At 38.3% G+C, this 22,485-nt stretch overlaps 2 protein-coding genes across 6 annotated transcripts; both read left to right on the top strand.

Moving 5' to 3' along the window:
• Window positions 1-95: 95 nt before the first annotated feature.
• LOC110858032 (PR domain zinc finger protein 5) lies at window positions 96-2,045 on the top strand. Its single transcript, XM_022106669.2, has 2 exons — window positions 96-690; window positions 768-2,045. The coding sequence occupies exon 2, from the start codon at window positions 828-830 to the stop codon at window positions 1,647-1,649; it is 822 nt and encodes a 273-aa protein (XP_021962361.1). The 5' UTR covers window positions 96-690; window positions 768-827; the 3' UTR covers window positions 1,650-2,045.
• Window positions 2,046-3,176: 1,131 nt separating this feature from the next.
• LOC110858027 (protein unc-13 homolog 4B) lies at window positions 3,177-22,485 on the top strand. Of its 5 annotated transcripts, none has more exons than XM_035858457.1 (20): window positions 3,177-3,769; window positions 11,085-11,250; window positions 14,606-14,819; window positions 14,892-14,997; window positions 15,205-15,249; window positions 15,330-15,489; window positions 15,686-16,093; window positions 17,331-17,452; window positions 17,603-17,731; window positions 17,803-17,931; window positions 18,491-18,542; window positions 18,616-18,767; window positions 18,981-19,194; window positions 19,253-19,327; window positions 19,478-19,567; window positions 19,638-19,853; window positions 20,146-20,352; window positions 20,899-21,235; window positions 21,670-21,793; window positions 22,086-22,485. In XM_035858457.1, exons 1-20 carry the CDS (start codon window positions 3,531-3,533, stop codon window positions 22,393-22,395), a joined length of 3,495 nt encoding a protein of 1,164 aa, XP_035714350.1. In that variant the 5' UTR covers window positions 3,177-3,530; the 3' UTR covers window positions 22,396-22,485. The 5 variants fall into 5 exon arrangements, with proteins under 5 accessions (XP_035714350.1, XP_021962355.1, XP_035714351.1 ...); XM_022106663.2 differs by lacking the exon at window positions 3,177-3,769 and adding an exon at window positions 6,288-7,134; XM_035858458.1 differs by lacking the exon at window positions 3,177-3,769 and adding an exon at window positions 10,549-10,849.

Below are 22,485 nucleotides of genomic sequence, written 5' to 3'. Positions count from 1 at the left end.
CATTGTATATATCTATCTTAATTAAACGACTGATCAATGTGCTCATTTCCATCAAATTAAATATGCATTCATCACATTGTATGAGAAAAATTAAGAAATCCAGATTCAATCGTATCTAGAATACCTTTCGTTGAGCTCTCCTTGCTTCATTTTCTGTTTCAATATTTCATTTCCATGAAAGTGCCACAAAATTCCAAAAGGCAAAATGATAACAGTGGAAGAAGAACGGAGGAAAGGAATTCTGATTCATAACCAAATTTGAGAGATTGTAGACGCCTGCATATTTCTTCCAGAGGTGGACAAGCGTCTCAACTTCCATTGAATAATTAATGAATGGCCATTAAGCATCATCACCACCGTCTTATTGATTGTGACACGATTTCCTTGCTTAATTCTCCCCAAAGAAGTTATTCTGCATTTCGTTGCCTGTTTGGTAGGTCTGACTATGCGAGATTCTGTCAGAAGCTTGAGATATCACTTCCTCCAGAAATTTGCTCAGCTTTCAACATTTCCACCAAGTTTACGTTAAGAAAAAGAGTGCAGAACCCAAAAAGTGAAGAAAGTTGGACTAGTTGAACGCCGTTTGAAAATTGTGAATGAGCCTGAAACGCAGGATTCGACGAGGGAAAGATTTTTTACTCCCGAACCGGTTGCATCCCGAATCCATGAAATTTGAATAACAATTCATTGGTAAGATATCGTTCTTAATTTGCACGTCAAGTTTGTGACTCAACTCGACATGCTGACCCAATAATATTTGTGTGCAGAGAAAGGGATCGGTGGTTGCTGGCGAGGCAACTGATGAGTAGAACGAGACGCTGGACACCATGGAGGTCAACGATACGCAGCCGAAATTCTTCATACTTCTGAACGCGCTCGCCCCCACAACGGAGAAAATGGACAGTGGGGAAAGTTTTGAAGAGAATGGACCACTTCCTGCTGAGGAGACTCACTCCATCCAACCACAGCCAACACCTGCTGACGATAACCACGTGCAGTCTCCTTCAGCCAAAGGCAGGGCGTCAAAAGCTAAGAAATTACCGCAAGTTGGCGAAAAAGGCGCAGAGTCTGGTCGTCGAGAGATGGAGAAAATCTTCCCCTGCAAAATATGCCTCTGTCCCTTCACCAACAGGACCAGTGCTCGCCGCCACGCTCACACCCACCTCAACTGCAGCGAGCTAGAGCAGAAAAAAATTTTCCATGTGACGTGTCCCCACTGCCAAAAAGTGTTCACCCAGCGTCGATACTTTATTGACCACGTCAAAGCGCTCGAAGGTCTGAAGGACTTCGGCTGCCCTGCGTGCAAAATGACGTTCACCCACAAAGCATCTTTGAATCGTCATCTCTTCGTCCATTTGAGCCCAGAGGAGCAAGCAGAGGCAAAGCAGAGCTGGCGACATGAATGCCACTTCTGCAGCAAACGCTTCAGATTTCCTTCTTTTCTCGCTCGTCATCTTCTGAAGCACACTGAGGAAAAGGGAAAAGTTCGGAAGGACATCGAGTGCCTCCACTGTAGGCAGTCATTCACGAGTAAATGGTATCTTGGGAAACATTTGAAGAAGGATCATCCCTCGGAACAAAGTCTGTCAAACAGCGTCCCATCAAATGACGACATTGTGTCCATAATTTATATTTCCGTGATTTCATGATTTATGACAAGATAATTATTCTCGTAAGACTTATAAAAATAGTATAATTGAATTATTAAGTTGTAAACATGCCACAATTTTTGTTCCCGTTTCGACCATTATGATTGTTGCTTAGTAAAGTAATTCTGTTTTGTACAAGTAATCGTGCTGTGAATACTTTTACATATATGTTTATTTAAGTTCGAAAATTTAAATTCGAGAAAAATGAAAATTTTCTTGCATTCTATTTTTAATGGTGACATTGGTGGGAGAAGTTAATGTATTTGTGCACCTTATCCAATTCTGATTCAATTAATTTAAGTCTTTTAGTAAAAAGAAAGTATTTCATAGTTAATTTCGTATGTACCACAAAGTAAAATAAATGGCCAAATTTGTTACAGTATTCTGGAATTTAAACCAAAGTAGCTCTGCGGATTATTGTCACCACCGAAATAATGGTGCCAAACAAACAAACTAATTGCATCCTCTGTCTGCAAAAAGTAGGAAGGATTATTTGATTGGGTGGATTGTGTGGTGGAAAATTCGCTCTTTTCAACTAAAAATTACAATCATCACTACAAATCCTTGGCAATGTAAACTGCATCGTAGTTTAACCTTGACATTTACCTTGCTTTCTGCAGTTGTTGATTTGACACGGCGATGGTAAAACGACGAATTAATGAAGTCATCGGATCATGGACATCACTCATTTATTCGGAGACACGAGGGAGAAATTCATGCAAATTACATCACATAATTTGCTCAAGTGATTACACCGGATCGCTGATGATGGTTATTTGCGAATTCAATGATGTCATTCTTCGTGCCTTTGAAATTTAGAGTACTGTAAAATCCACGTAGTGTTTCGTTTCTTGCGGGTTTGTACATTTCATGCACTGCAAAGCAAGATATGCAAAAAATGCGAGGTGCAAAAAACTGCAAGAAATGTGCGCTACCCAGCCACGCCCCATATGAAGCATAGCGTTGGGGCGTAGTTTCTGGCGTCTTGCATTTCTTGCAGGTCAAAATACCTGCAAGAAACCACTATCTTGCCTTCATTTCTTGCAAGTGGTTACTTAGTTGCACCCGAAACACTGTGTACCTCATTCACATAGGTAGATAATCCTGTAATGTGGGCGATTAAACCAAGATTTTGCTTGCATGAGTCTTGTTTACTTATGATTTGCATGGCTAGACCCACCGACTCACAATGTACTTCAGTTTTTGCCCATCCGTCTGAGAATTTATGTATTAAGAGCACACCGTGCATGAGGGATGTGACATGGTCTCCGTCATCATCGCATCCCCTCTGCCAAGCCTGCATTGCATTGTGTTTTTCCTTTTTTGTGTAGTAAATTCTCATGGACAACAATAATGACCACTGATTCGTTCCAATGCGAGACAATAAGTAGATGAAAATTTTGGAGCAGTTTCTGCACAACATTTTTTCCCCTTGGTCGTCTAACAATCTGCGAATCTTTTTCGCAAAATTTTTTCCCTTGGTCTTCGTGCGAATCCTTTTCGGCCATCCATTAATAAGTAATTCGTGCCGTGCCGTGTGTGCGAATTCCTTTACGTCGTGTAATCAACGACATTGGCTCATTTTGCAATCTATCCATAAGCAACCAACAACTTGTAAGTTTATCCATCCAATCCAAGCCAATCCACCTACGACGACCTTCACGAGGACAGTGCGGACACGACGGGGACGAAACGAAGGCATTTTTCTACCCAAATAACGCGATAAGGAAGACATTGGTCATCACTTATCCGTGGAAACGTGGGACGTGGACGACCCCGTTATTTTCCTTTTGAGTCTGCCGTGTAATCATTTTCTTGCCAGTCAAAGATTTTGTTATCTGCGAGATTGCATTTTGCTCTCGACTTGCGAATTGCACTGCAATGCAAACCACCGAAATGGAAGACGAGGTGGTGGGTGAAGTGGAAGTGAATCGAGATATTGGTGATGTCACTGCTACGACTACGGTAACGCCAAGTCGGCGTTGTGGCGACGACGATGGCGACGGGGAAGAAGAAACCGTACCCCGAGATGAGACCGGGATTCAAAGTGACGCCGACCTGAGTCATGAAAGTTTGAAGCTTCCGGACCAATTGTTCTCGGAACGGGATGAAGGAAAATTGTAAGTTTTTTGCAATTCTGTCGTGGGTAATATTCGCATTATGGATATTTTGTAGCATTAAATTATTTATGAAGTACACCCAGCCACGCACAGACACGGTGCATAAAAAATAGGGCAGTTAGTTACTTACATGCAAAATAGGTGTAAAGTGATGAGAAGATTATGACATTTTTTATTGCAGTAAAAAATGAGACGAAAATTAGTCTCATAATTAACACGAGTTAGTGTCGCATATGTAATTAAGACTTTGTTAAAGAACAATTAAGTAAGTAGCTAATTAGCTAATAATGCGTGAGAATTGTGCGTTTCGTTAAAAATCTATAAAATTACAAATCTTTAAAGATTTTAAAAGCACAACATTAAGGAACGACGTCTCTTTAAAGATTTTAAACTCATAGAATGATCATGAAATCTGTGTTTGAAACGATATTTTCTACACCATGCAAAAAAAATCTTGGTGCGGTGCCATCCACAAATGCGTCATCTCCTTGATTCAGCAAGTAGAAGTTGAGCATGATAATAATAATAAATCAGGTAAAAACAATGGACCGGACGGAAGTGGACTATTTGCTTGACTGGCAATTCTCTGGTCTGGCTGCAGAATTGAATTGAATCCATGCATTATTCTGCCATTGGTTTTTTTTAAATTCAGGTCCAATTCTCTCATTACTTGATGATGTAGTGCAGGTGTACACACCCAGCCATCTCAACAATTGGGTGACTCACTGATGTGCAATCAATGACAAAAACAAGGCTGATTTCTCGCGTAATTTTCATTTTATTGTGGGCGGTGTAGAAGAGATACGACCCAGTTTTTAAGGATGAGTCAGTTCATTTAGGGAATGATGAGTGGGGGTTAAGAGGGGGTCAACTTGGGTCAAAGGACAACCTCTGAGTCATCATTTCCATGTTGGTTGCATATTTTTTAAACTTTCTTGTAAGAAATAATGGTAAAATGGACGATTTGAATTTGGTCTGTAAAGCCGTAAATTTGTGGTTGATTGATGACCAAGCTTGTTGAAAATGTTGTAGATGTAGTGTACAGGTACTCATATTAGTGCTTGTACATATCTATGTGAAGTCTGTGTTGTGGTTGGTTAAATCACATTTCGCAGATTATATATCATCTAAAAAAACTCGAATTTCTCAAAAGATATCAAAATTTCTTGCAAAGAAAGAAAATTCTCGGAATTTTCGAGACGAGTACGTAGTACACATAGTATTTGTGGTCACTAACGTTCCCAATCGTTGATAAATTACGTAGCGCCGTGAGCGCATTTACATAGCTTCTAATTTACGAAGTCTTCCCTCCCCTGATTTTTTCCATGTACCTCTGTAAATTTAAAACGTGTGCTTGATCATCTCCCTCCTTAAATATGTACCTGTGCTGCAATAATTATGTAGCTACACGTCCATTGTTGGTTAGATTTTAAACATTGCTATCTCACATTTTACTACTTGGCCCTCCTCCTCCTCCATCCAGCATTTACCACGGCACACGGCTTACTCATCATCATGGTAAATACATATACGCACCGTGAGAGATTGTTGTCGATAGGGAAACATTGTTACACAAAATGTGCAAATTTGTATGCCATAAAAAACTCACCCTATCCACGCTGCCTGCAACCCTCCCCAATAATCAGTTACTTATGTACATGCATCAATTGGTCCAATTTTACTACCTGTGTTTCACTCACTCCGCGTCGTCCGTTGGTGGAAAGCACGACAAAAATAGGCACAAAATTGTTGCATGTTTGGTTCAATAATCAGTTAGTTGTCAATTGGTCCAATTCTCTATTCGTCCGTCGGTGAAGAGCACGCCATAAATAAGTATTTATAAGCACAAAATCTACCTGTGGTTCAAAGCACCTCTGCATTTTTTGCTAATAAAGTTAATAATAATTCGAATAAGGATTCCTCCATCCGCACACGTGTGACTCATCTCTCAACAATTGAGGAGTGAAATGGACCAGTTTTTTTCATTTACTTGACGAATAGGTATATTAAGCAGGCAACGATCCGTCATGCATTTCCGGTTCCTGCCCGCAGTTCAGTTGCACATTGCATTGTTGTTGTTGATGAGGTGAGCAGTGCTAGGTTTTTTAATCGCCAGGATGTCAGACTTGCGAAAAGGATGAATTAGTTAGTTATTTAGCAGCGAAGCACTTGCCACCAGTCTTGCTTCACCAAGTACTCGAACCTTGTTGTTTACATTCCAAGTTGGCAAAAGTTGAAGGCAATTTTTTGACGTAATACGAAATAACTGCACATATAGTACATGCATGTGTATTTACAGATAAGTAAGTGTATACATACACAGTTAATTTAATTATTTACTAAGGAAAGGCTAAGCATGAAGAATAAAGTGAGACAAAAACTTGACCAGTTTTAACAATGTGGAAAAGTTGTCCAGAAAAATAATTCAAGTCGAGTGTGCAAATTGGTGAGCATCTTAAACAACAAAAAGTTGAACAAAGGGGGATACGTATCTTTTTATCCATCAGATACGTATGTGACCACCAGAAGTGCCAGTAGCGTCTCTCTGCTTCCCATAAATTGTACCTTAACTAACTGATTAGCCAAGTTGCGCAGATAAATCCAGCCAAATTATAAGGGCAAATCTGGTCAGTCTGACGGTAGAGTAGAGACTCCTCGTGTGTCGAGCTATTTATTGGAGAGGATTATTTTACTTACAGGGTGTAAAAAAGCGAAAAAAAGTTGAACCGGAAACGGTGGAAACTTGATACACCTGAAATCTTCACCTGTTCCTTTGTCTGTAGAATAAGTGGTGGTGCGAATTGTAGTGTAAAAAATATATACAGAGTTCTCTGCAACTTTATTTAACCCCACCCAAGTGATTTTATTTATCCACCTGCTCCTTCTTCTTCTGGATGGGTGGCGTATTTCAAGCGTGAAGTCAACAATGGATTAATCGAGGTTTTATTTATTATTGTGAGGAGACTGGTAGGAGAAGGAGGAGAATCGTCGTCTTGAGATTTATTGGGGCTTGTTAGGTTCCAAAGTTCAGTTTTACAGTTTTCTTGAGAGACTTTAGACGTCATGTTGACGGAGTGTTTTCAAATTCGGATCCGATTTCCGCGAAAGCCGAGAAAGGTGCACTGCCTGGAAATCAATAATAGTGACCCTGTTGTTGTTGTGACCCCGGTCATAGTTCAAAAAGTTGTGTCATCATCATGCCCACCGCCACGACCACCCCCTCCAAAACCAAGGCTCGTGATACATCTCCCGTCTCCGGAAGGGTTTTCCACGCCGCGTCTGCCCGCAACGCCACAGCCAAGGAAGAGGCTCAGAATTCGGGGAAATGCCAGGAAACGGGCACTCCTTAAAGCGTTGGCGGATGGGTGAGTGGAAAGTTAGTTAAGGGTTTATAAATTTTCGAAGTTTTGAATTTTTCAAAATTTTCAAGAAGGAATGGATAACTTCTAAGAAAAGTGCAAGTGAGATTTTTGTGAAAATTGAGATTTTTTAGTTGAGACAAAACAGTGATTTTCAAATCAAATTCACAATTTTTGTAAAGTGAGATTTTTTGGAAATTTGAGATCATTATTTAATATAAATTATTATTATCTCGTAAATTTTGATAAAGTATAATTTTTTGAGTTTACAGGAATATATAATTTGTGATGAAATTGAGATTTTTTACAAATTTAACTTATTATTTTTTTTCAAATTGTAAAACCAAACAATCCCTAAAATCTCAATTTTTACAAATTTAGATTTCCACATTTAAGTAATTTGCGTATTAAATTAAAGAAGGTGAGATTTTTTCCATTTAATTTAATCAAGTTAGATCTGCTGGAGAACTTGTTTATTGAACCTGCGCCTCATTAGTATTCACGCCGTGGTGCAGCATTATGTACTCGTTATGTAAATTTCTACCATGGATTGAATAATACCAACACAGAGAGCCGTTGTTTCTCCCTTGTCGTAACTGTTTTGTCATGTTAATCTCATCAATTGATAACCTTTCACTTTTTCATGAAAGTGACACAATTTTAATCCCGGCTTAAAAAGTGTGCTAAATTAATATACATGCCAATTTTGTTTACTTTCTACTAATTAGCATTTCCATTTTACTGTATTTTATAATTTTACCGAATGTCATCACAGATAAGAAAGAAGCTTTTATGTGTATTGTGTCGCTGGCATAACAGTTTTCTATTCACGTGTTGCTGGGAAATATGAGAATAATAGAAATAATGTACATATCTACATTTTATGACACAATTTTGCAAAACTCTGTAAAATTTACAAATTTGCAAGGATTGCAAAATCTGGTTAGGAACAAATGCCCAAAGCCCCTTTAAAAAAGTGGAAACTTCAGCATAAATTCATCACTGCAATTTGTTCCTAAACAGATTTTTGCAATTGTCGTAAACTTGCTAATTGTATCAAGTTTGCACAATATGTCATCTTGGAATCCGGTACATAATACTCGCCAATTCTTGACATTTCATAATTCTGTAATATTTAATTATAATTTCTATCCAGAATTTAAAATGGAGTGAAATCTTGTCTTAATTTGCATACATATTCTCATGTCATACAAAAATTAAGACAACAAAACAATATAAATCCGGTTAATTTACCAGTAGCATCTTCTTCACTTACAAATTAAGTACCTGCTTCATACATATTTAGCATTGTGGCTGACAACAAATTAAATCAGAATTAGTAAAATTAAAAAATATCCTGTCTCTTCCATCACGACATGAAAACTCTGCTTCATTACGAATACCAGACCAGATTTCTTGGAAATTTTACTACGTTTATCCCCAATCCAGTCTACACACGGTCAAATCAAGTTCTTTTAAATTAGAACCTGCTCCCCTTACATACTCGCCACCACTTTGAGGACCGTGCACCACAAATGTCGTCCATTTTAGGGAGCATTTTTAGGGAGCATTTGGTCAGAAAACAACTAAAAATCAGCCAAAAATCCATCATATCCCTTATTCACGGTCCCTCTGCAGTTGCAGCTACTGAATTTATCAACATTTAACGTGACAGTCGGCAAATGCTTGTAATCTTTTAGCGAGTTACTCAGTCAAGATCAAAAACTTGTCTCCAATCGACCTCTAAAAACCTTTTACACATTTTAGCAAGAAAAACTCAATGTTAATACGTCACTAATTTCTTCTACGTAATTTTATCCCCGTATAAATGACAATTGAATGAATGGCAGACTTCAGTAAGTATTTCTTGGCTTGGTGACGCGCATTTTTTAATTAGCACGTTTTTTTATCTAGAACTGCAGTGTCAAAAAGTACGTGGTGTCGTAAAGACGAAAGATTGAACACAGTTCTCATTGTATGTAAATAATGGTCTCCTACCAGGAACACAGGACACGAACTTGTACATTTGTATTAATGCCACTGTATGAATTTATAGCCGCAAGAGTCAGGGTTATCCCGACAAAATCAGGGTGTCCATTACACTGTGTAATTTACACAAGTTATATATAATCAGAGGGCGGATATGTATTTACGAAAAATCGTTGAAGTATACATTTAATATTTATGAAAATAAACGCCAGTAAAATATTTACGAAGTATGTAAAAAGAATACGAAATTTAACAAAATTTGTATTTTAGAATTTAATGCTCTGAATTTGTTTGGTTGAATTTCTTTGAGCAAAAAATTTCGTCTCATATTGCTGAAATAATTTTTTTAATATGTATGTAAAAGATTTACGTATTTTTGAAATAAAAGCGGAAATATTTATATGTCTGAAAACCTAAACAAAATTTGACCGTCGGTCGTCATCAAATGAAAACGTCGAAAATAAATACATATCCGCCGTTTGATTATAATCTTGTAATTATAGAAAGGCTATATTATAGAACCCTCCCTCACAAATTTCTACACAAATCACACATTTCACAATAAAACATGCAAAACGTGCAAAATGTGCGGAATACAAAACCCATGGTTTTAAATGTTTTAAGCGAACCCATCCAAATAATAAAATTTAATTAGGCATGCATGCAAACAAATAATTCTTACTTCTTAAAACCCACAATTATTTGAATTGTGTGTGACTCTATCTCTCTCCCTTTCATGAGAATTTCCATGTAACCATTAAAACCGAGAATAGAACAGATATGTGTACATATCATGTATTTATAATCCGCCCCGCATTCCCCGTACACCTCATCACGATTCATTTATACTATATTTAATATTTAGTAGGCAAAAAGTAGTGCGAAAATATGTACTCGTGTTTTTTTTCGTTTAGAGACTGTCCATCTTTGACGTTTATACACGTTTACCTTTGCATTATTTTCGCACTTCAGCCAGTGTTTCGTGTTACTTGCATGAAATGACGATAAGAAAGTGGTTTCTTGCAGCTATTTTGACCTGCAAGAAATGCACGGTGCAAGCAACGATGCCCCGCCGCTGTACTTCGCGGGGATAGATGGCGAATATTTTTGCAATTTCTTGCACCTCGAATTTTTTGCATGGCTGGCTTTGCAGTGCAAGAAATGTATTTAGGAAACCTACATGAAACGAAAAACTAAGTGCAGTATTTGCACGTCCCTTTCCCAACTATCTATCTACTTGACGTCGATTACTCATCTAAACGTATGTATTTATGTGTGTATGTACATCGCGAATCTTACATATGTACATTCATTGTTGATCCGTCATGCAAATTCTTTATAAAGAAGTGCAATATTTTCGCATCGTCTCAATCATCAACCTCACTCAGGTTGATATCTTAACTACAACAAGACATCCTCCTCCTAAGTCTTTAATATAGGCGATTGAATATTCAATCCAATCTTACTCACTGTTTGAACACTCATCATCACTTTATTATTTGCGAAATCATCTGCGAATTATTCGGGGTCACGATTTCTCAATTTTTTTATCAAATCAACCAGTTCGTATCGATCAAAGTTGTTTTTAAATGGCTCGAAAATCTCGTGGATTCGTTCGTCGGAGGAAATTGAGTAAAAAACGGTCAAAATTCGGCATGCTAACCGTACTCGGGGCAAAGTTTGGGTTAAAAAAGTATAAGGAAATTTATCCCCCGGAAAAGGTGCAAATTAGGTAAAGAAAAGTTTCGTGCAATTTAGTGTGCAAAAAATATGTGACATGTGCAAATTCTGCCCGTTAACATACCCCAAATTTGTACACCTACATACTTACGTCACGTTTCATCTGCGGGGAGAACATTTCATTAAATCATTGACATTGACGCGTTATTTGTGTATTTAATATTTTTTGTGTTTATTGTTTATTCTCAAAATTTTGAGCGATTTTTTTTTGTTTCGTATTTTCATAGGGGTGACGGTGAAGGCGAGAATGAAGACTTTTTTGAAAAGTTCTCCTCCATCCGGATCTCATATGCGGCGAGTGAGAAGAAACGCATTCAGGAATTCCAGTTTCCGACGGATGAGATTGATGGGGAATTGGCGGATCAACTCTGGCCCACGTTGGGAGGTTGGAATGTAAGTCAAATATGCTATTTTTATGGGTTAAGCTTTTCTTGGTGGTGGTCGTTATATTTTTCATGACGTCCAAATATCTAGTAGCGTTACATATATATTTATATTTCAATGGGATCGTAGCCACCACGGCGTCGTCCGGGTTTTCTCCAAATATGTACAGACAGAGATCAATTTCGAATTATCGGAAATTTAAACATTTTTCTATATGCATTTGAGGAGTTTTTGGCTTTTTTTCATGTGCACAGTGCTTCTGTACCATATGAAATATGCACTTTTTGCATCACATAAAAAACTGCAGTTCCAACTTTCAGTATCTCGAAGAAATAATAAATTTAAAAGAAAAATTTCTACACAATATTGAAATTTCCAAGCTCAGAAATGCATGAGGAAGTTGGAGGTTGGATTCATATTTACGATGCAAAAATACTGAGACAATCACGCAGGCATTGATGTTAAGATTAGGGGCGTCTTTTTATTTTGCAAAAGTTTGTAAAATTAATTTACAAAATTTATGGATTTTACAAAGTTCCCAAGGACGGTGTGAATTGCCTTACTGTACACTTGCAAATAAGCTAATAAGATACTTTCTCCACTCTGAATTCAAGAACTTGCCCAAGAAAATGAGTTTGTTGAGTGTTTAAAAAAACGTGGTTTTTGTAAGCATAAGTATGTACAGCCCTTACAATAATTTCATTTTGGTTGGATTGCGTAGTACGAATATCACAGAAGTTAGTGGGATCAATTGGGCTTGATTAAACGGGGAGGACGACACGAACTTTCAGGGTTTCCAAATAAATCTAGCTAATTTGCGGTCATGATTTTTATACATAAACGATATTAAATACCAGGGTAATAAGTAGTGAACAAATAAATCAGAAATCTATAACAACGCGTAGAAGAAAAACATCTCGAAAGTTTCCAGAAATTCTAAAATTTAAAAATTCTACACAATTCTTCTCGAACACTGGGAGCGAAAGTGTTGCATTTTAGCCCTGTCCAACATACATAGTTTTTTGTCTGGATGCATATTGCATATTCTTAACGACTTGACGAGGTCAATTTTCTTACTTACGTGGTCATTCAGTAGGGAATTACATTACCAGTCTCATCTCATTCCAGTGGAATGTTCCACCTCGGGTTTAGATTTACAATGGTCACGACATTTATTACAACATTGGACTTAAGAGGACATTTAATAGCTTACAATTCCACGACAGATAAGAAGTGTCAATGACATTTTCTCTTATTTTTTACTGGCGTGCTTTATACGTGGCGAGTCCTTATCAGACAAAAATTCTCGGAAATTTTGATAATTTCCAACTTTACGACATGTCATAACAGTTTGAACATAATTGTAAATAAAAATAAATCTGTCATTTAAACGACAAATTAGCAATGTGCACATAGACCTCCATAAAATACAGTGTAAATACCCACGGTCATTTCTCAGCTCCACTTTCAACCACATACATACATAGCATATCGTTAATCAATCTCAGCAACTGCAAACCACGAAACGCCAACGTTATTCCAATTTATTGACGCCAAAGTTAGTAAATAAAATATATAATATGCATGCATTTCCTCCTCCAATGCCAAGCAGTCAATCCATCTCAATTTATTGTTGGACAGTTGTTGTCCAGTCGTCGTGTGTCCAATCCAGTCAATTTCAGTTACAGGAGACCGTACAGAATGGATGCGACCTCTATTTTTCGTCACGTTCTTATCTTACCCATTAAAAATCCACCACATCCCTTCCGCACGGATCCATTCGGATCGCATTACATCTCTAAAATCAGCACCAATTAAATAAATAGTGTCCTCACTCGAACCACCAAGAAGTCCTTGGTTGCATTTTCTCTCCTGATTTTTTTCGTCTGATTGCAAAAACTGCACTAATTTGCGAATCCTGACTTACAGAACTAAAATTAGCTTTAGAAATAATAATAATAAAAGAAGAGGAGAAGATTTCTTCCTTCCTCTTCCCGTCAGTCAGTCAAGTCAGTCAGACCGGTTGCGTCACCGTCACCCCACTTCTGACTTCTTCTTCGGTGGATGTACATGTGTGTGCTCGAGATTCGTCCGTGTATCTGGCCCGTTTGGGAAAACACTCGAGCCAAAAAGTTGTCTTTTTGCGATCAGTTTATAAAACTGGATCAGTGGGGAAGTTGGTTGTGAGTGTGCCATTTATTTTTTTGGCTCCCACTTCGTTCCACCGAGGAGGGCAAGATCACAACCTTCTGGGATGCAATTTCTACTGTTTTTTTGCACACTTGACTTGATTCTTCATTGTTTTCTGTGTCAGATAAGATTTTGGGATAAGAAGTGATATTTAAAGTTTCGGGAATTTTGGAAGTGTTTTTCAAGATCATCCTTCTGGGATGCAATTTCTACTCTTTTTGAACGCTTGACTTGATTGTTTTCTGTGGTGTTAGATAAGATTTTGGGAAGTTGTGATATCTGAAATTTCGGGAATTTTGGGATTGTTTTTTTGTAAAAAATCCCTGGTCATCATGAGTCGATTGCGAATCCTGAGGAAGAACTTTGCCTCGCGTAGGTTCGAGTCGGAGGACGTTTGTGGTGTTGGTGGTGGGGGGCTTGGTGGTGGTGGAGGGACTTTGCGACATAAAGTGACCGTAATGGCGGCGGATTATTTCCTTTCGAAATTAACCGTGCTTATCCTTATTCCTATTTTAATTTTATTCTCTTATTCTTTTTATTTAATAGCTTGTTTAATGGTTTATTTATATAAAAATATGTATTGAGCGTAGTGACGACAAGATTGAATTAAATTTGATAAAAGTTCAAGTTTTAGGAGGTAAATTAAATTCTCAAAAAAGTGTGCGAGGTAAGACGATGAGATAACTCATGCAGTCATTTGTAACTCGTAAAATGCCGTGCACTTTGTAAAATACTTTTACAAACTTTAAAAAAAATAAGAAAAAGACCCCCTTGATCTGAGCAAGTTTATCGAATTTACGGATTTTACGTACAATGCTACCAAGGACTGCGTGAATTACTGAATTGCCTCACTGATTTTTTTGTTTATTAATTTATCTAGACAAAATCTGACAAAATTTGTAAAATGTTGTCGAATTACAGCTAGTCGTGGCTACGCTAAATGTGACCCGGTCCAAAAATTACCCTCTCAAATTTATATTTCCAAATTGCGAAGAGTAAAATCTTGCAAAAATTCGAGAGTTCACTACATCTTTCACTTGCCTAAATCCTGGATTGATAAATATTTAGCCGTGCATCAAGGATATGACCCATTTTTGCATACAAAAATGAATCGTATCTTTTACACACGGCCGACACACACAACTAAACTAATTCGATTTCTGTCCCTCCGCAGATTGACGATTTATACAGTGAAGTGCTCTACGCCCTGGTGCGCGGTCGTGGCGCACAGTCCGACTCCCTCATCTGCCACCTGCAGCAAGTCTTTCACATTGATAACGACAAGCATGCGCGCCTCCTGGAGGCCGCCCGCGAGAAAAAAGCACCCCCACTCGTCCTCAACCTTGAAGTCGTCGAAGCCAAGGGGCTCAAGGGCAAGGATGTCAACGGTTGATCTATAAAAAAATGACCACACCTCAAACTTAAGCAGCGGTCACTAATTTGTATTGTTTTTTTTCTAGGTCTCAGCGATCCCTTTTGCACCCTTTTCGTCTCTCCGAAGCAGAAACATAACACGTCGATGAAACCAGAAACGTTAAATCCCGTGTGGAGAGAATATTTCTCATTGTGAGTGAAAATTTGACAATATTTGTGTACATATATATTTATTTATAATGTAGAAATTTGGGTAACATTTTAAAAATTGCTAAATTTTGACAAATTTGACATTTCTCTCTTGATGAAATGGTGTTTTTTGCACAAAAATGTATCATCCGAGCTAAAGTTTCCTCTAAAGTATGTAAATTTATCAATATTTTCTTATAATTTGATCAGCCCTGTCTCCACTGTGGAAGATGACACCCTAAATATTGAAGTTTGGTAAGGTTTAATTTCTCCAGAGGATTAAGCTCGTCTCATTTTACTTCATCGTCTTATCATTAACGTTTTGATGTCTGCAGGGATTATGATCCCGAGGAAACGCTGGCAGATAAGATGAAACGTTTCGGCGAGGTCAAGTCGACACGAGGGTTGCGCATTTTGATGAAGGAAATCGCTCTCACAGCCTCCACCGGAAAACAGTCTCACGAGTTCCTCGGCTGTCTCAAAATACCTCTCAATGTGAGCTTCGCTTATAAATATACACATCGTATTTCCCATTAGCTTTCACGCAATTCTCACAAAAATTCTGGCTTTGGACAGTTTGAGACACGAAATCCTCAACAAATTTACCAAGCCTTGAACAAAAGTCCAGCATGAAGAACACTCTTATCCAACCTGCTTATCGTCCAATTAACCATTTTATCTTATCCTGTAGACCATCCCACCCGAAGGGATCGACTCGTTCTTCGGTCTGGAGAGCAGGAACGGGAACGGTCACAAGAAGAAGGGAGAAGTTCACCTAAGGATGGCCCTCGGCGCGGAGAAGGAGAAGAAGGTGGCGGCGCAAGAGTACCGCCACGTGCTTCACCTCCTCCTCGTGCACGAGCTGGACGAGGAAAACGTCCCCCCGCACGAATGGGATGGCAAGTTTGCCAAACACTCGGAATTCATCCTCCGCCAGCTCGAACTTTTGGGTGGACTGAACCAAAAAGATGTCGACATGGCGAGATGGCTCGTCTACACGCGCGTCCAGTGCGAACATCCCCTCAACGTCAAAGTCTTCCCCGTCCTGTTTAAAACCTTGGTCAACTATGTGAAAGGTGGTCTCCTCGGGGATGATGATGTGAGAAAATTATGTGCATATTATTAACGAAAATGATAAATACAGTATGTGCCTATGCACTTGCATAGCTTGGTTGGGGGTACTCACGTCTAAAGTCTAATATAAATATGTAAATCTCTCAAACATTGCGCAAAAGTGCGAAAAATTTTGTAAATTGAAAGCGATTTTGATAAACTCTAATGAGTTTAACAGGAGGTTATTTTTGAAATTTTAAAAAATTCGATAAAATTTGATTCAAGCTGTCGTAATTTGGAACTTATAAGTTAGTGTTTCTCACGGGTCGGGTTCTTGCAAATCCGAAACCCGAACCCGAACCCGATACCACTGATCCGAAACCCGAGGGCAACCCGAACCCGAAGAACCCGAAACCCGTTTGCAAGGACCCGAACCCGAACCCGAACTAGCAGATCAAATCCGAAACCCGAACCCGAAAACCCGAATATATTTTAATTTTAATGGGTGGGCTGAATTTTTAGCTAAAAATTCTTTGGAAGCTTTCAAAGCAACAATACTATCTGTAAATATAGCCAAGGAATTATAATTAAGCACATTTCTGCATAAATATAATGCATTTTAAAATGTGCTGAATTTTAATTCCTCGACCACAATAATGCAATCTCAAAAAATCGACCTTTAATAATGGCTTTCCGTGATATTCAGAAATTTGTAAATTAGTTGAAAACTGAAAATGATTTTCAGTTTCAAGTTTCCAATATTAAAGTATGCTCAAACTAACTAGTTAGCAAATTTTTGATAAAAAATATATTTTATTTTAATATTCAAATCATAACACTAATTGAAGACACTTGTGAAAAGAAGTTACGACAATTAAAAATTTGAATTGTTTACTGAATCACGGCAGCATAACCGTCTTGGCAAGTGTGGTTAACACTTTAATTTTCTTTTTTAACTTTTTCGCGTTCGTTGTGGCAAAAAATTCTTGTTGATTCGGGTTTCGGGTTGTTAGTCGGAACCCGAACCCGACCCGAACCCGAAATTTTGGGATCAGATTTTTCGGACCCGAACCCGAACCCGAAAGTTTCGGGTTCTGAAATTTCGAATCCGAACCCGAATCCGAACCCGAATCCGAACCCGAAACCCGAAGTAACAACCCGAACCCGTGAGAAACACTATTATAAGTACATAAACGTATTGTATTGCGAGATTTTATTTGACATGACTTTTATGAGTTTTGAAGAAATTTTGAGGTTTTTATGATAATTTGTTCTTCATATAGATTCGAAAGTTCTGGTTCGCGACGGAGAAATTGGTGGAAAACTTTGCAACATTTTTTAAGAATATTCACCAATGTTTCCTCTCCAACGGGGGCGGCGTCACGCAGACGTATCACATGTTGCAGTGAGTTCTAAGATATTTGTATCCTAAAGTTTGTCGTAAAATGCGATCAATTTTTCCCAACCTTAGTTTTATAAATTTTTTTTCTAAAATTGAATACTGCTATGAATACGGGATGATTTTTTATAAAGCTTGATTTTCATGAACCAACAGGACCCTGGAGATGCTCGTGTCTCACTTAAAAACACGCCAAAAGTCGAACAAGGATCTTGAGGGGAAGATCTCGGTAGAATTTGTGATAGAAAAAACTGAAAATGCCATTTCCAGAGGGGCCAACGAGCTGTGAGTACAAAAATATTTAACTGCTTAAACAAACATTGTGCTAATTTGTGTAATTAATCATGCCATTCCAGATTTTCCGGCGTTTCGCAACCATCTCACAATGGGCATGAGTCCCCGGTGGAAAACATGATCAAAATCGGTCAGATTATCATAGCCGATTTGCGGAAGGGCCTTGAAACTCTGCACGCTTTGTTCAAAGAGTATGTCACACTTGTCTCCTTATTGTTTCGCATTTATTTATTTATTAGTGATGAATATTGCAATTAGTTAATGAATCGATGGTGATGATGATGATCACTTCCGGTGCAATCGATGTAAATGCTGTGTGTAAAACACGTCTAGTGGGTCAATCACTGTCGATATTATGAGTTCACTTTTTCATATGTATAAACTTACTCTAAACGAGGAAACCTTGAGCTTGACTAAATATTTGACATTGGTTGCATTTTTATTAGTAAAAAACGCGGATGCAAAATGCTCATAAGTGGAAAACTTATGTTTTAAGTTGTTTAATTTTGAAAGATTCTCATGATATTTTTAAATGAAAAAAACACATGTAAAATGTCTCGTTTCTTAACGTGTAAACATTGTGTCCTAAGCTTCATACATAATTTTGAATGATTCATATGAAAATTGCTTTTATTTTTATTTGAAAAAATGCTACTGTAAAATGCTCTAGTTTCTCAAACCGGAAAATTAACCAGTTCCAAATTATTCAGTAAAACAAATTAATTAATTAAACCTCCCATTTTATTTCAGACTCTTGAACGTCGACTATTTCGACATCACTTACAAAGTGTATGACGAAAAGGTATGAAAATGAGATAATTTTGAAATTTCATGAAATTGTGAGATTATTTAACACTATTTTCTTCCCCTGACAGTACCACGACATGGTGAAACCTTTCGTGGAGGAGATTTGCAGTCATTTGAAACCTCTCGACCTCCGCGAGGACGACGGCTTCCTGCAAAATCAGGACGTCACGATGGGCACCAATCTCTTCGAGCTGTACCTCGCCGTCAAACAATTTGCAGAGTGAGTGAGGTCACAATTTATTAAAGTGCGGGTCGTGCAGAAAGGTCACATGCGAGGTCACGTAGAATCACCCGGCTCAAAACCATTATGCACGGCTTCTTCTTATATACTAATCTAAGGCTTCTTCCAGAGTTTCCCAAAATCTGTCCAATTTTTTATGAAATCGACATTTTTTTGCATAAATACTTACATAATTTTGTTCCATGAATTTAGCTTATCTTCGAAACTGACGTCGCCCAAGGATCTCTACATCCAGGGGTCATTCCACAACTGGTTCCACACGAGCGTGGCGCAATGGTTGGACATCGCGTATTTCAAGGCCATTAATCGTATCAAGAAAGCCGTGCAGCTCGATTCACTGAAACCGGTGGACGAATTCGCCCAGTTTACATCCTCCGCGGTCGACACGGCACATATTTTCCATCAGGTCAGTTAACCGGTCATTTGCATAGAATTCACAATTTCTAAAAATTTGTGACTTTTAGATACAAATTTTCTGGAGTCAATTAGCCTGGCCGGAGATTGAAGGGTCGTACAGCTTTATTGCCAAGATTTTGGATGTAAGCGATTTTTTTAACAATTCGTATTTCTTAACAAAATTGTGATTGTAAAATTTTCTGGTTTCAAATTTGGTTATATTTCTTGAAAGTTTGATTTTTTCCTGTTATTTTATTACTTTTAATCACTGTCAATTTCTCCCGGATTTTCAGGATTTGTGCCGATGCACGATCTATTACACGGAGATGATGTGCATAAAAGTGGATGAGATGGAAAGCGGACAGGATGACATATCAGAAGAGGTTGGTTATTCAGTTAATTTGCCAATTTAATTTTCGCATGACACGACAAAAAATTAATTATGTAAATTAGCTCTGTTTCGCGATCAACAATATCGAATGGGTCGGGATGGAAATGTCCCCAATCAGCGAGAAACTCGGGATCAAGAGCATCATCAAAGAGCTCCAAGACATCCGCGGACCTTCCGTCGCCGCGCAGTGTGAACGCACGCTCATCACCGTGATGGAAAACGCCAAAGAAAACGTGCACAATAAAGTTATCGAAGTTTTAGAAAAAGTTGGGGATAAGGTGGGTGCAAAAATTTGAATTTAGTGTTTCGGGTGCACGTAACCATTTGCAAGAAAGTGGCTTCTTGGAGCTATTTTGACCTGCAAGAAATGCAAAGCGCAAAAAACAACATCTCCATAATTCATATGGATCGTGGCTAGATGGTCCATATTTCTGGCAGTTTCTTGCATCTCGCATTTCTTGTGTTGCTTGTTTTGCAGTGCAAGAAATGTAGCAAACCCAAAAGAAACGAAACACTGAAGATCATTAGTTTTTGCACAATTTACCAAGCTAAAAAATTAATTTTTCACAGATGCGCCCCATGATTCTTCGCTTACTTTTGGAAGGATCTGAAACAGATTCGGAATCTCATTTGATCGAAACGCTGATGAAATATTTGGATAAAAACTTGATCAAATTGAAGCACAAACTTTCACAGAATAATTTTGACAAGATTTTCGTCATTTTGTGGGAAAATGCTGCCGTCGCGTTGAAAGAGTTGATCAATACGAATATCGAGGTGAGTATGTGAAATGAAAAAGTTTGTAAATTTGTTCTAAAATTTCTTAAAATCAAAATCAAATCATCAAAATTTAGTTAAAATTGTGATATTTATAAAAGTCTGAATGGATTCTTTTTACGAAATTCGGAACTTTTCAAACTTTAGAATTTTAAAAATTTAATAAATTTATAAATTTTCCACATATGCAGACCTTGGTGAAACTGTGAAATCAACAAATTCCGTAAACTTACAAACTTTTACAAAATTTTCTTCATATTTTGAAGAAAAATTAGCTTACAAATTTTTGTAAACTTGCTCCGGTCAAAGGTGGCTCTTTATTTTGTAAAATTATGACACAACACGAACGGATTTTATAAAAGTTACCAAGAACTTTATGAATTGTCTCACTATCTTAAATCGTGGTATAAAAGTATGAATGGAATTTAAATGAAGAAATTTTCACACTTTCTTCACCCTTTAAAAACCTACTGATTTAGAAATGTATCAATTTTCTAAAAAATTTATTTCTTTAAGGTACAAATTTTAACTATTTGGCATTTGCAGAAACGTCGTCCGCCCTCCTTTTTTAAGCAGATCCACAACATGTTGCAAATCCTGATAAACTTTTTCTACCCGGAAGGCGACTCCGCGACGAGGCGGATGGACGCCACGTACAACTCGAGCATTCGTGAGATGGAGGAGTTGATCAGTCTCTACGGCGCCACGACGGGCGAGCTGGTCATGAAGTATTACGCCGAACGGTGGCAAACCCAGGCCGCCACGTCCAACAAGACCAGCGAGTTGGGCTCGCTCACCGTCCGCGCCCACTACTGCGAAGACATTCACACCCTCAAGGTCGAAATCCTCAACGCTAGGAATCTCAAGAGCGCAGATGCAAATGGTATGCAAATTTTTTAAAACTAAGAATGGAGGTCTCCCAGCGTATGCTCTGCCATTTTGAGCAAACTAGTGTCAACCAATCACAAATTTGATTAGTATGAAATCTGCAAAAGACACGATCTGCGATCGAATGGGCACGTTTGGCGAAGACATTTGCACCCAAAGAGGAGAAAACATGTATTAATTTTGGAACGTAAAATTAGTCAACCTTATGACGCGTTTACTCCTCTACGGATGAAAATATCTCTGCCAAAACGTTCGGATTTGGAGATTTGTGTCTTTCGCCCTAATTAAATTTGTGATTGATTGGCACTAATTTGCACAAAATCGGAGAGCATACGCTGGGAGACCTCCAGTTTTAGGGAACAGTTTTGTGGGTTTGGACCCCCTTGAAAAAGATGCTTTGATGGAAATTGTTGCGTTTTACAAATTTAGGTCAATGTGACCCCTACGTCAAGCTGAAGCTCGTCCCGCACGAAGTATTCCACATGACGCCGAAATTTAGAACCAAGACGAAAAAGAAGACGCTTTTCCCTCTCTTTGATGAAACGTTTTCTATGTAAGTGGGCTAAAAATTGAGTGATATATGATGTGTACAAATGAAACGCAGGGTGAAGATTGGTTGCGAAATGAGTTTCGCAAATTCATATAGTGGATTAGTTAGAAGGAAGGCAATTGGGGATTAATTTTTACATTTCATGAAAATTCATGCATTTATGAAACTTCACTAATTTCACTCCACATTCCGTTAAATAACTGAATTTATACATTTCTCAAACCTGCAAATTTTCCAACTTTTTTTTTCAATTCCCAAGTTGCATTCAATTTATGTGCCCCTCATCTGCTTACAGAATACTGAGCCCTGAGGAGATGTCGCTGGGCGGAATGATGGTTTTCTCCTTGAAGGACCACGACCTATTTGGGCGGAACGACTTCATCGGCGAGTGTTTCCTTCCCCTGGAGTCCGTCCCCTTCACCACGGCGTCCACCTCGCTCCAAGACCTCCCACAAATCTTCCTCTCCATCACGAAACCTGCCCAGCCAAACTCTCCCATCCTCCTCACCCTCGAAAATCGAGTCTGGGACCGGGCGGCCACTGACTTTTTGAAACACGAGCGACAAAAATTCATCGCCTCGTCCACATCCCCGCAGCAAACATAGGATTATAGCCCGAGCTAAATAGTTTTCATATTTATTACAAAATCCGTTAGCTAGTTACAAATTAAATAAAGAAAAAACTTTCCAACTTTA

This window comes from Folsomia candida, unplaced genomic scaffold, assembly GCF_002217175.1.
Source record: "Folsomia candida strain VU population unplaced genomic scaffold, ASM221717v1 Fcan01_Sc020, whole genome shotgun sequence".
Lineage (NCBI taxonomy): Eukaryota > Metazoa > Arthropoda > Collembola > Entomobryomorpha > Isotomidae > Folsomia > Folsomia candida.
Note: the sequence above shows the minus strand (reverse complement) of the source record. Positions and strands in the feature narration are given on the sequence as shown.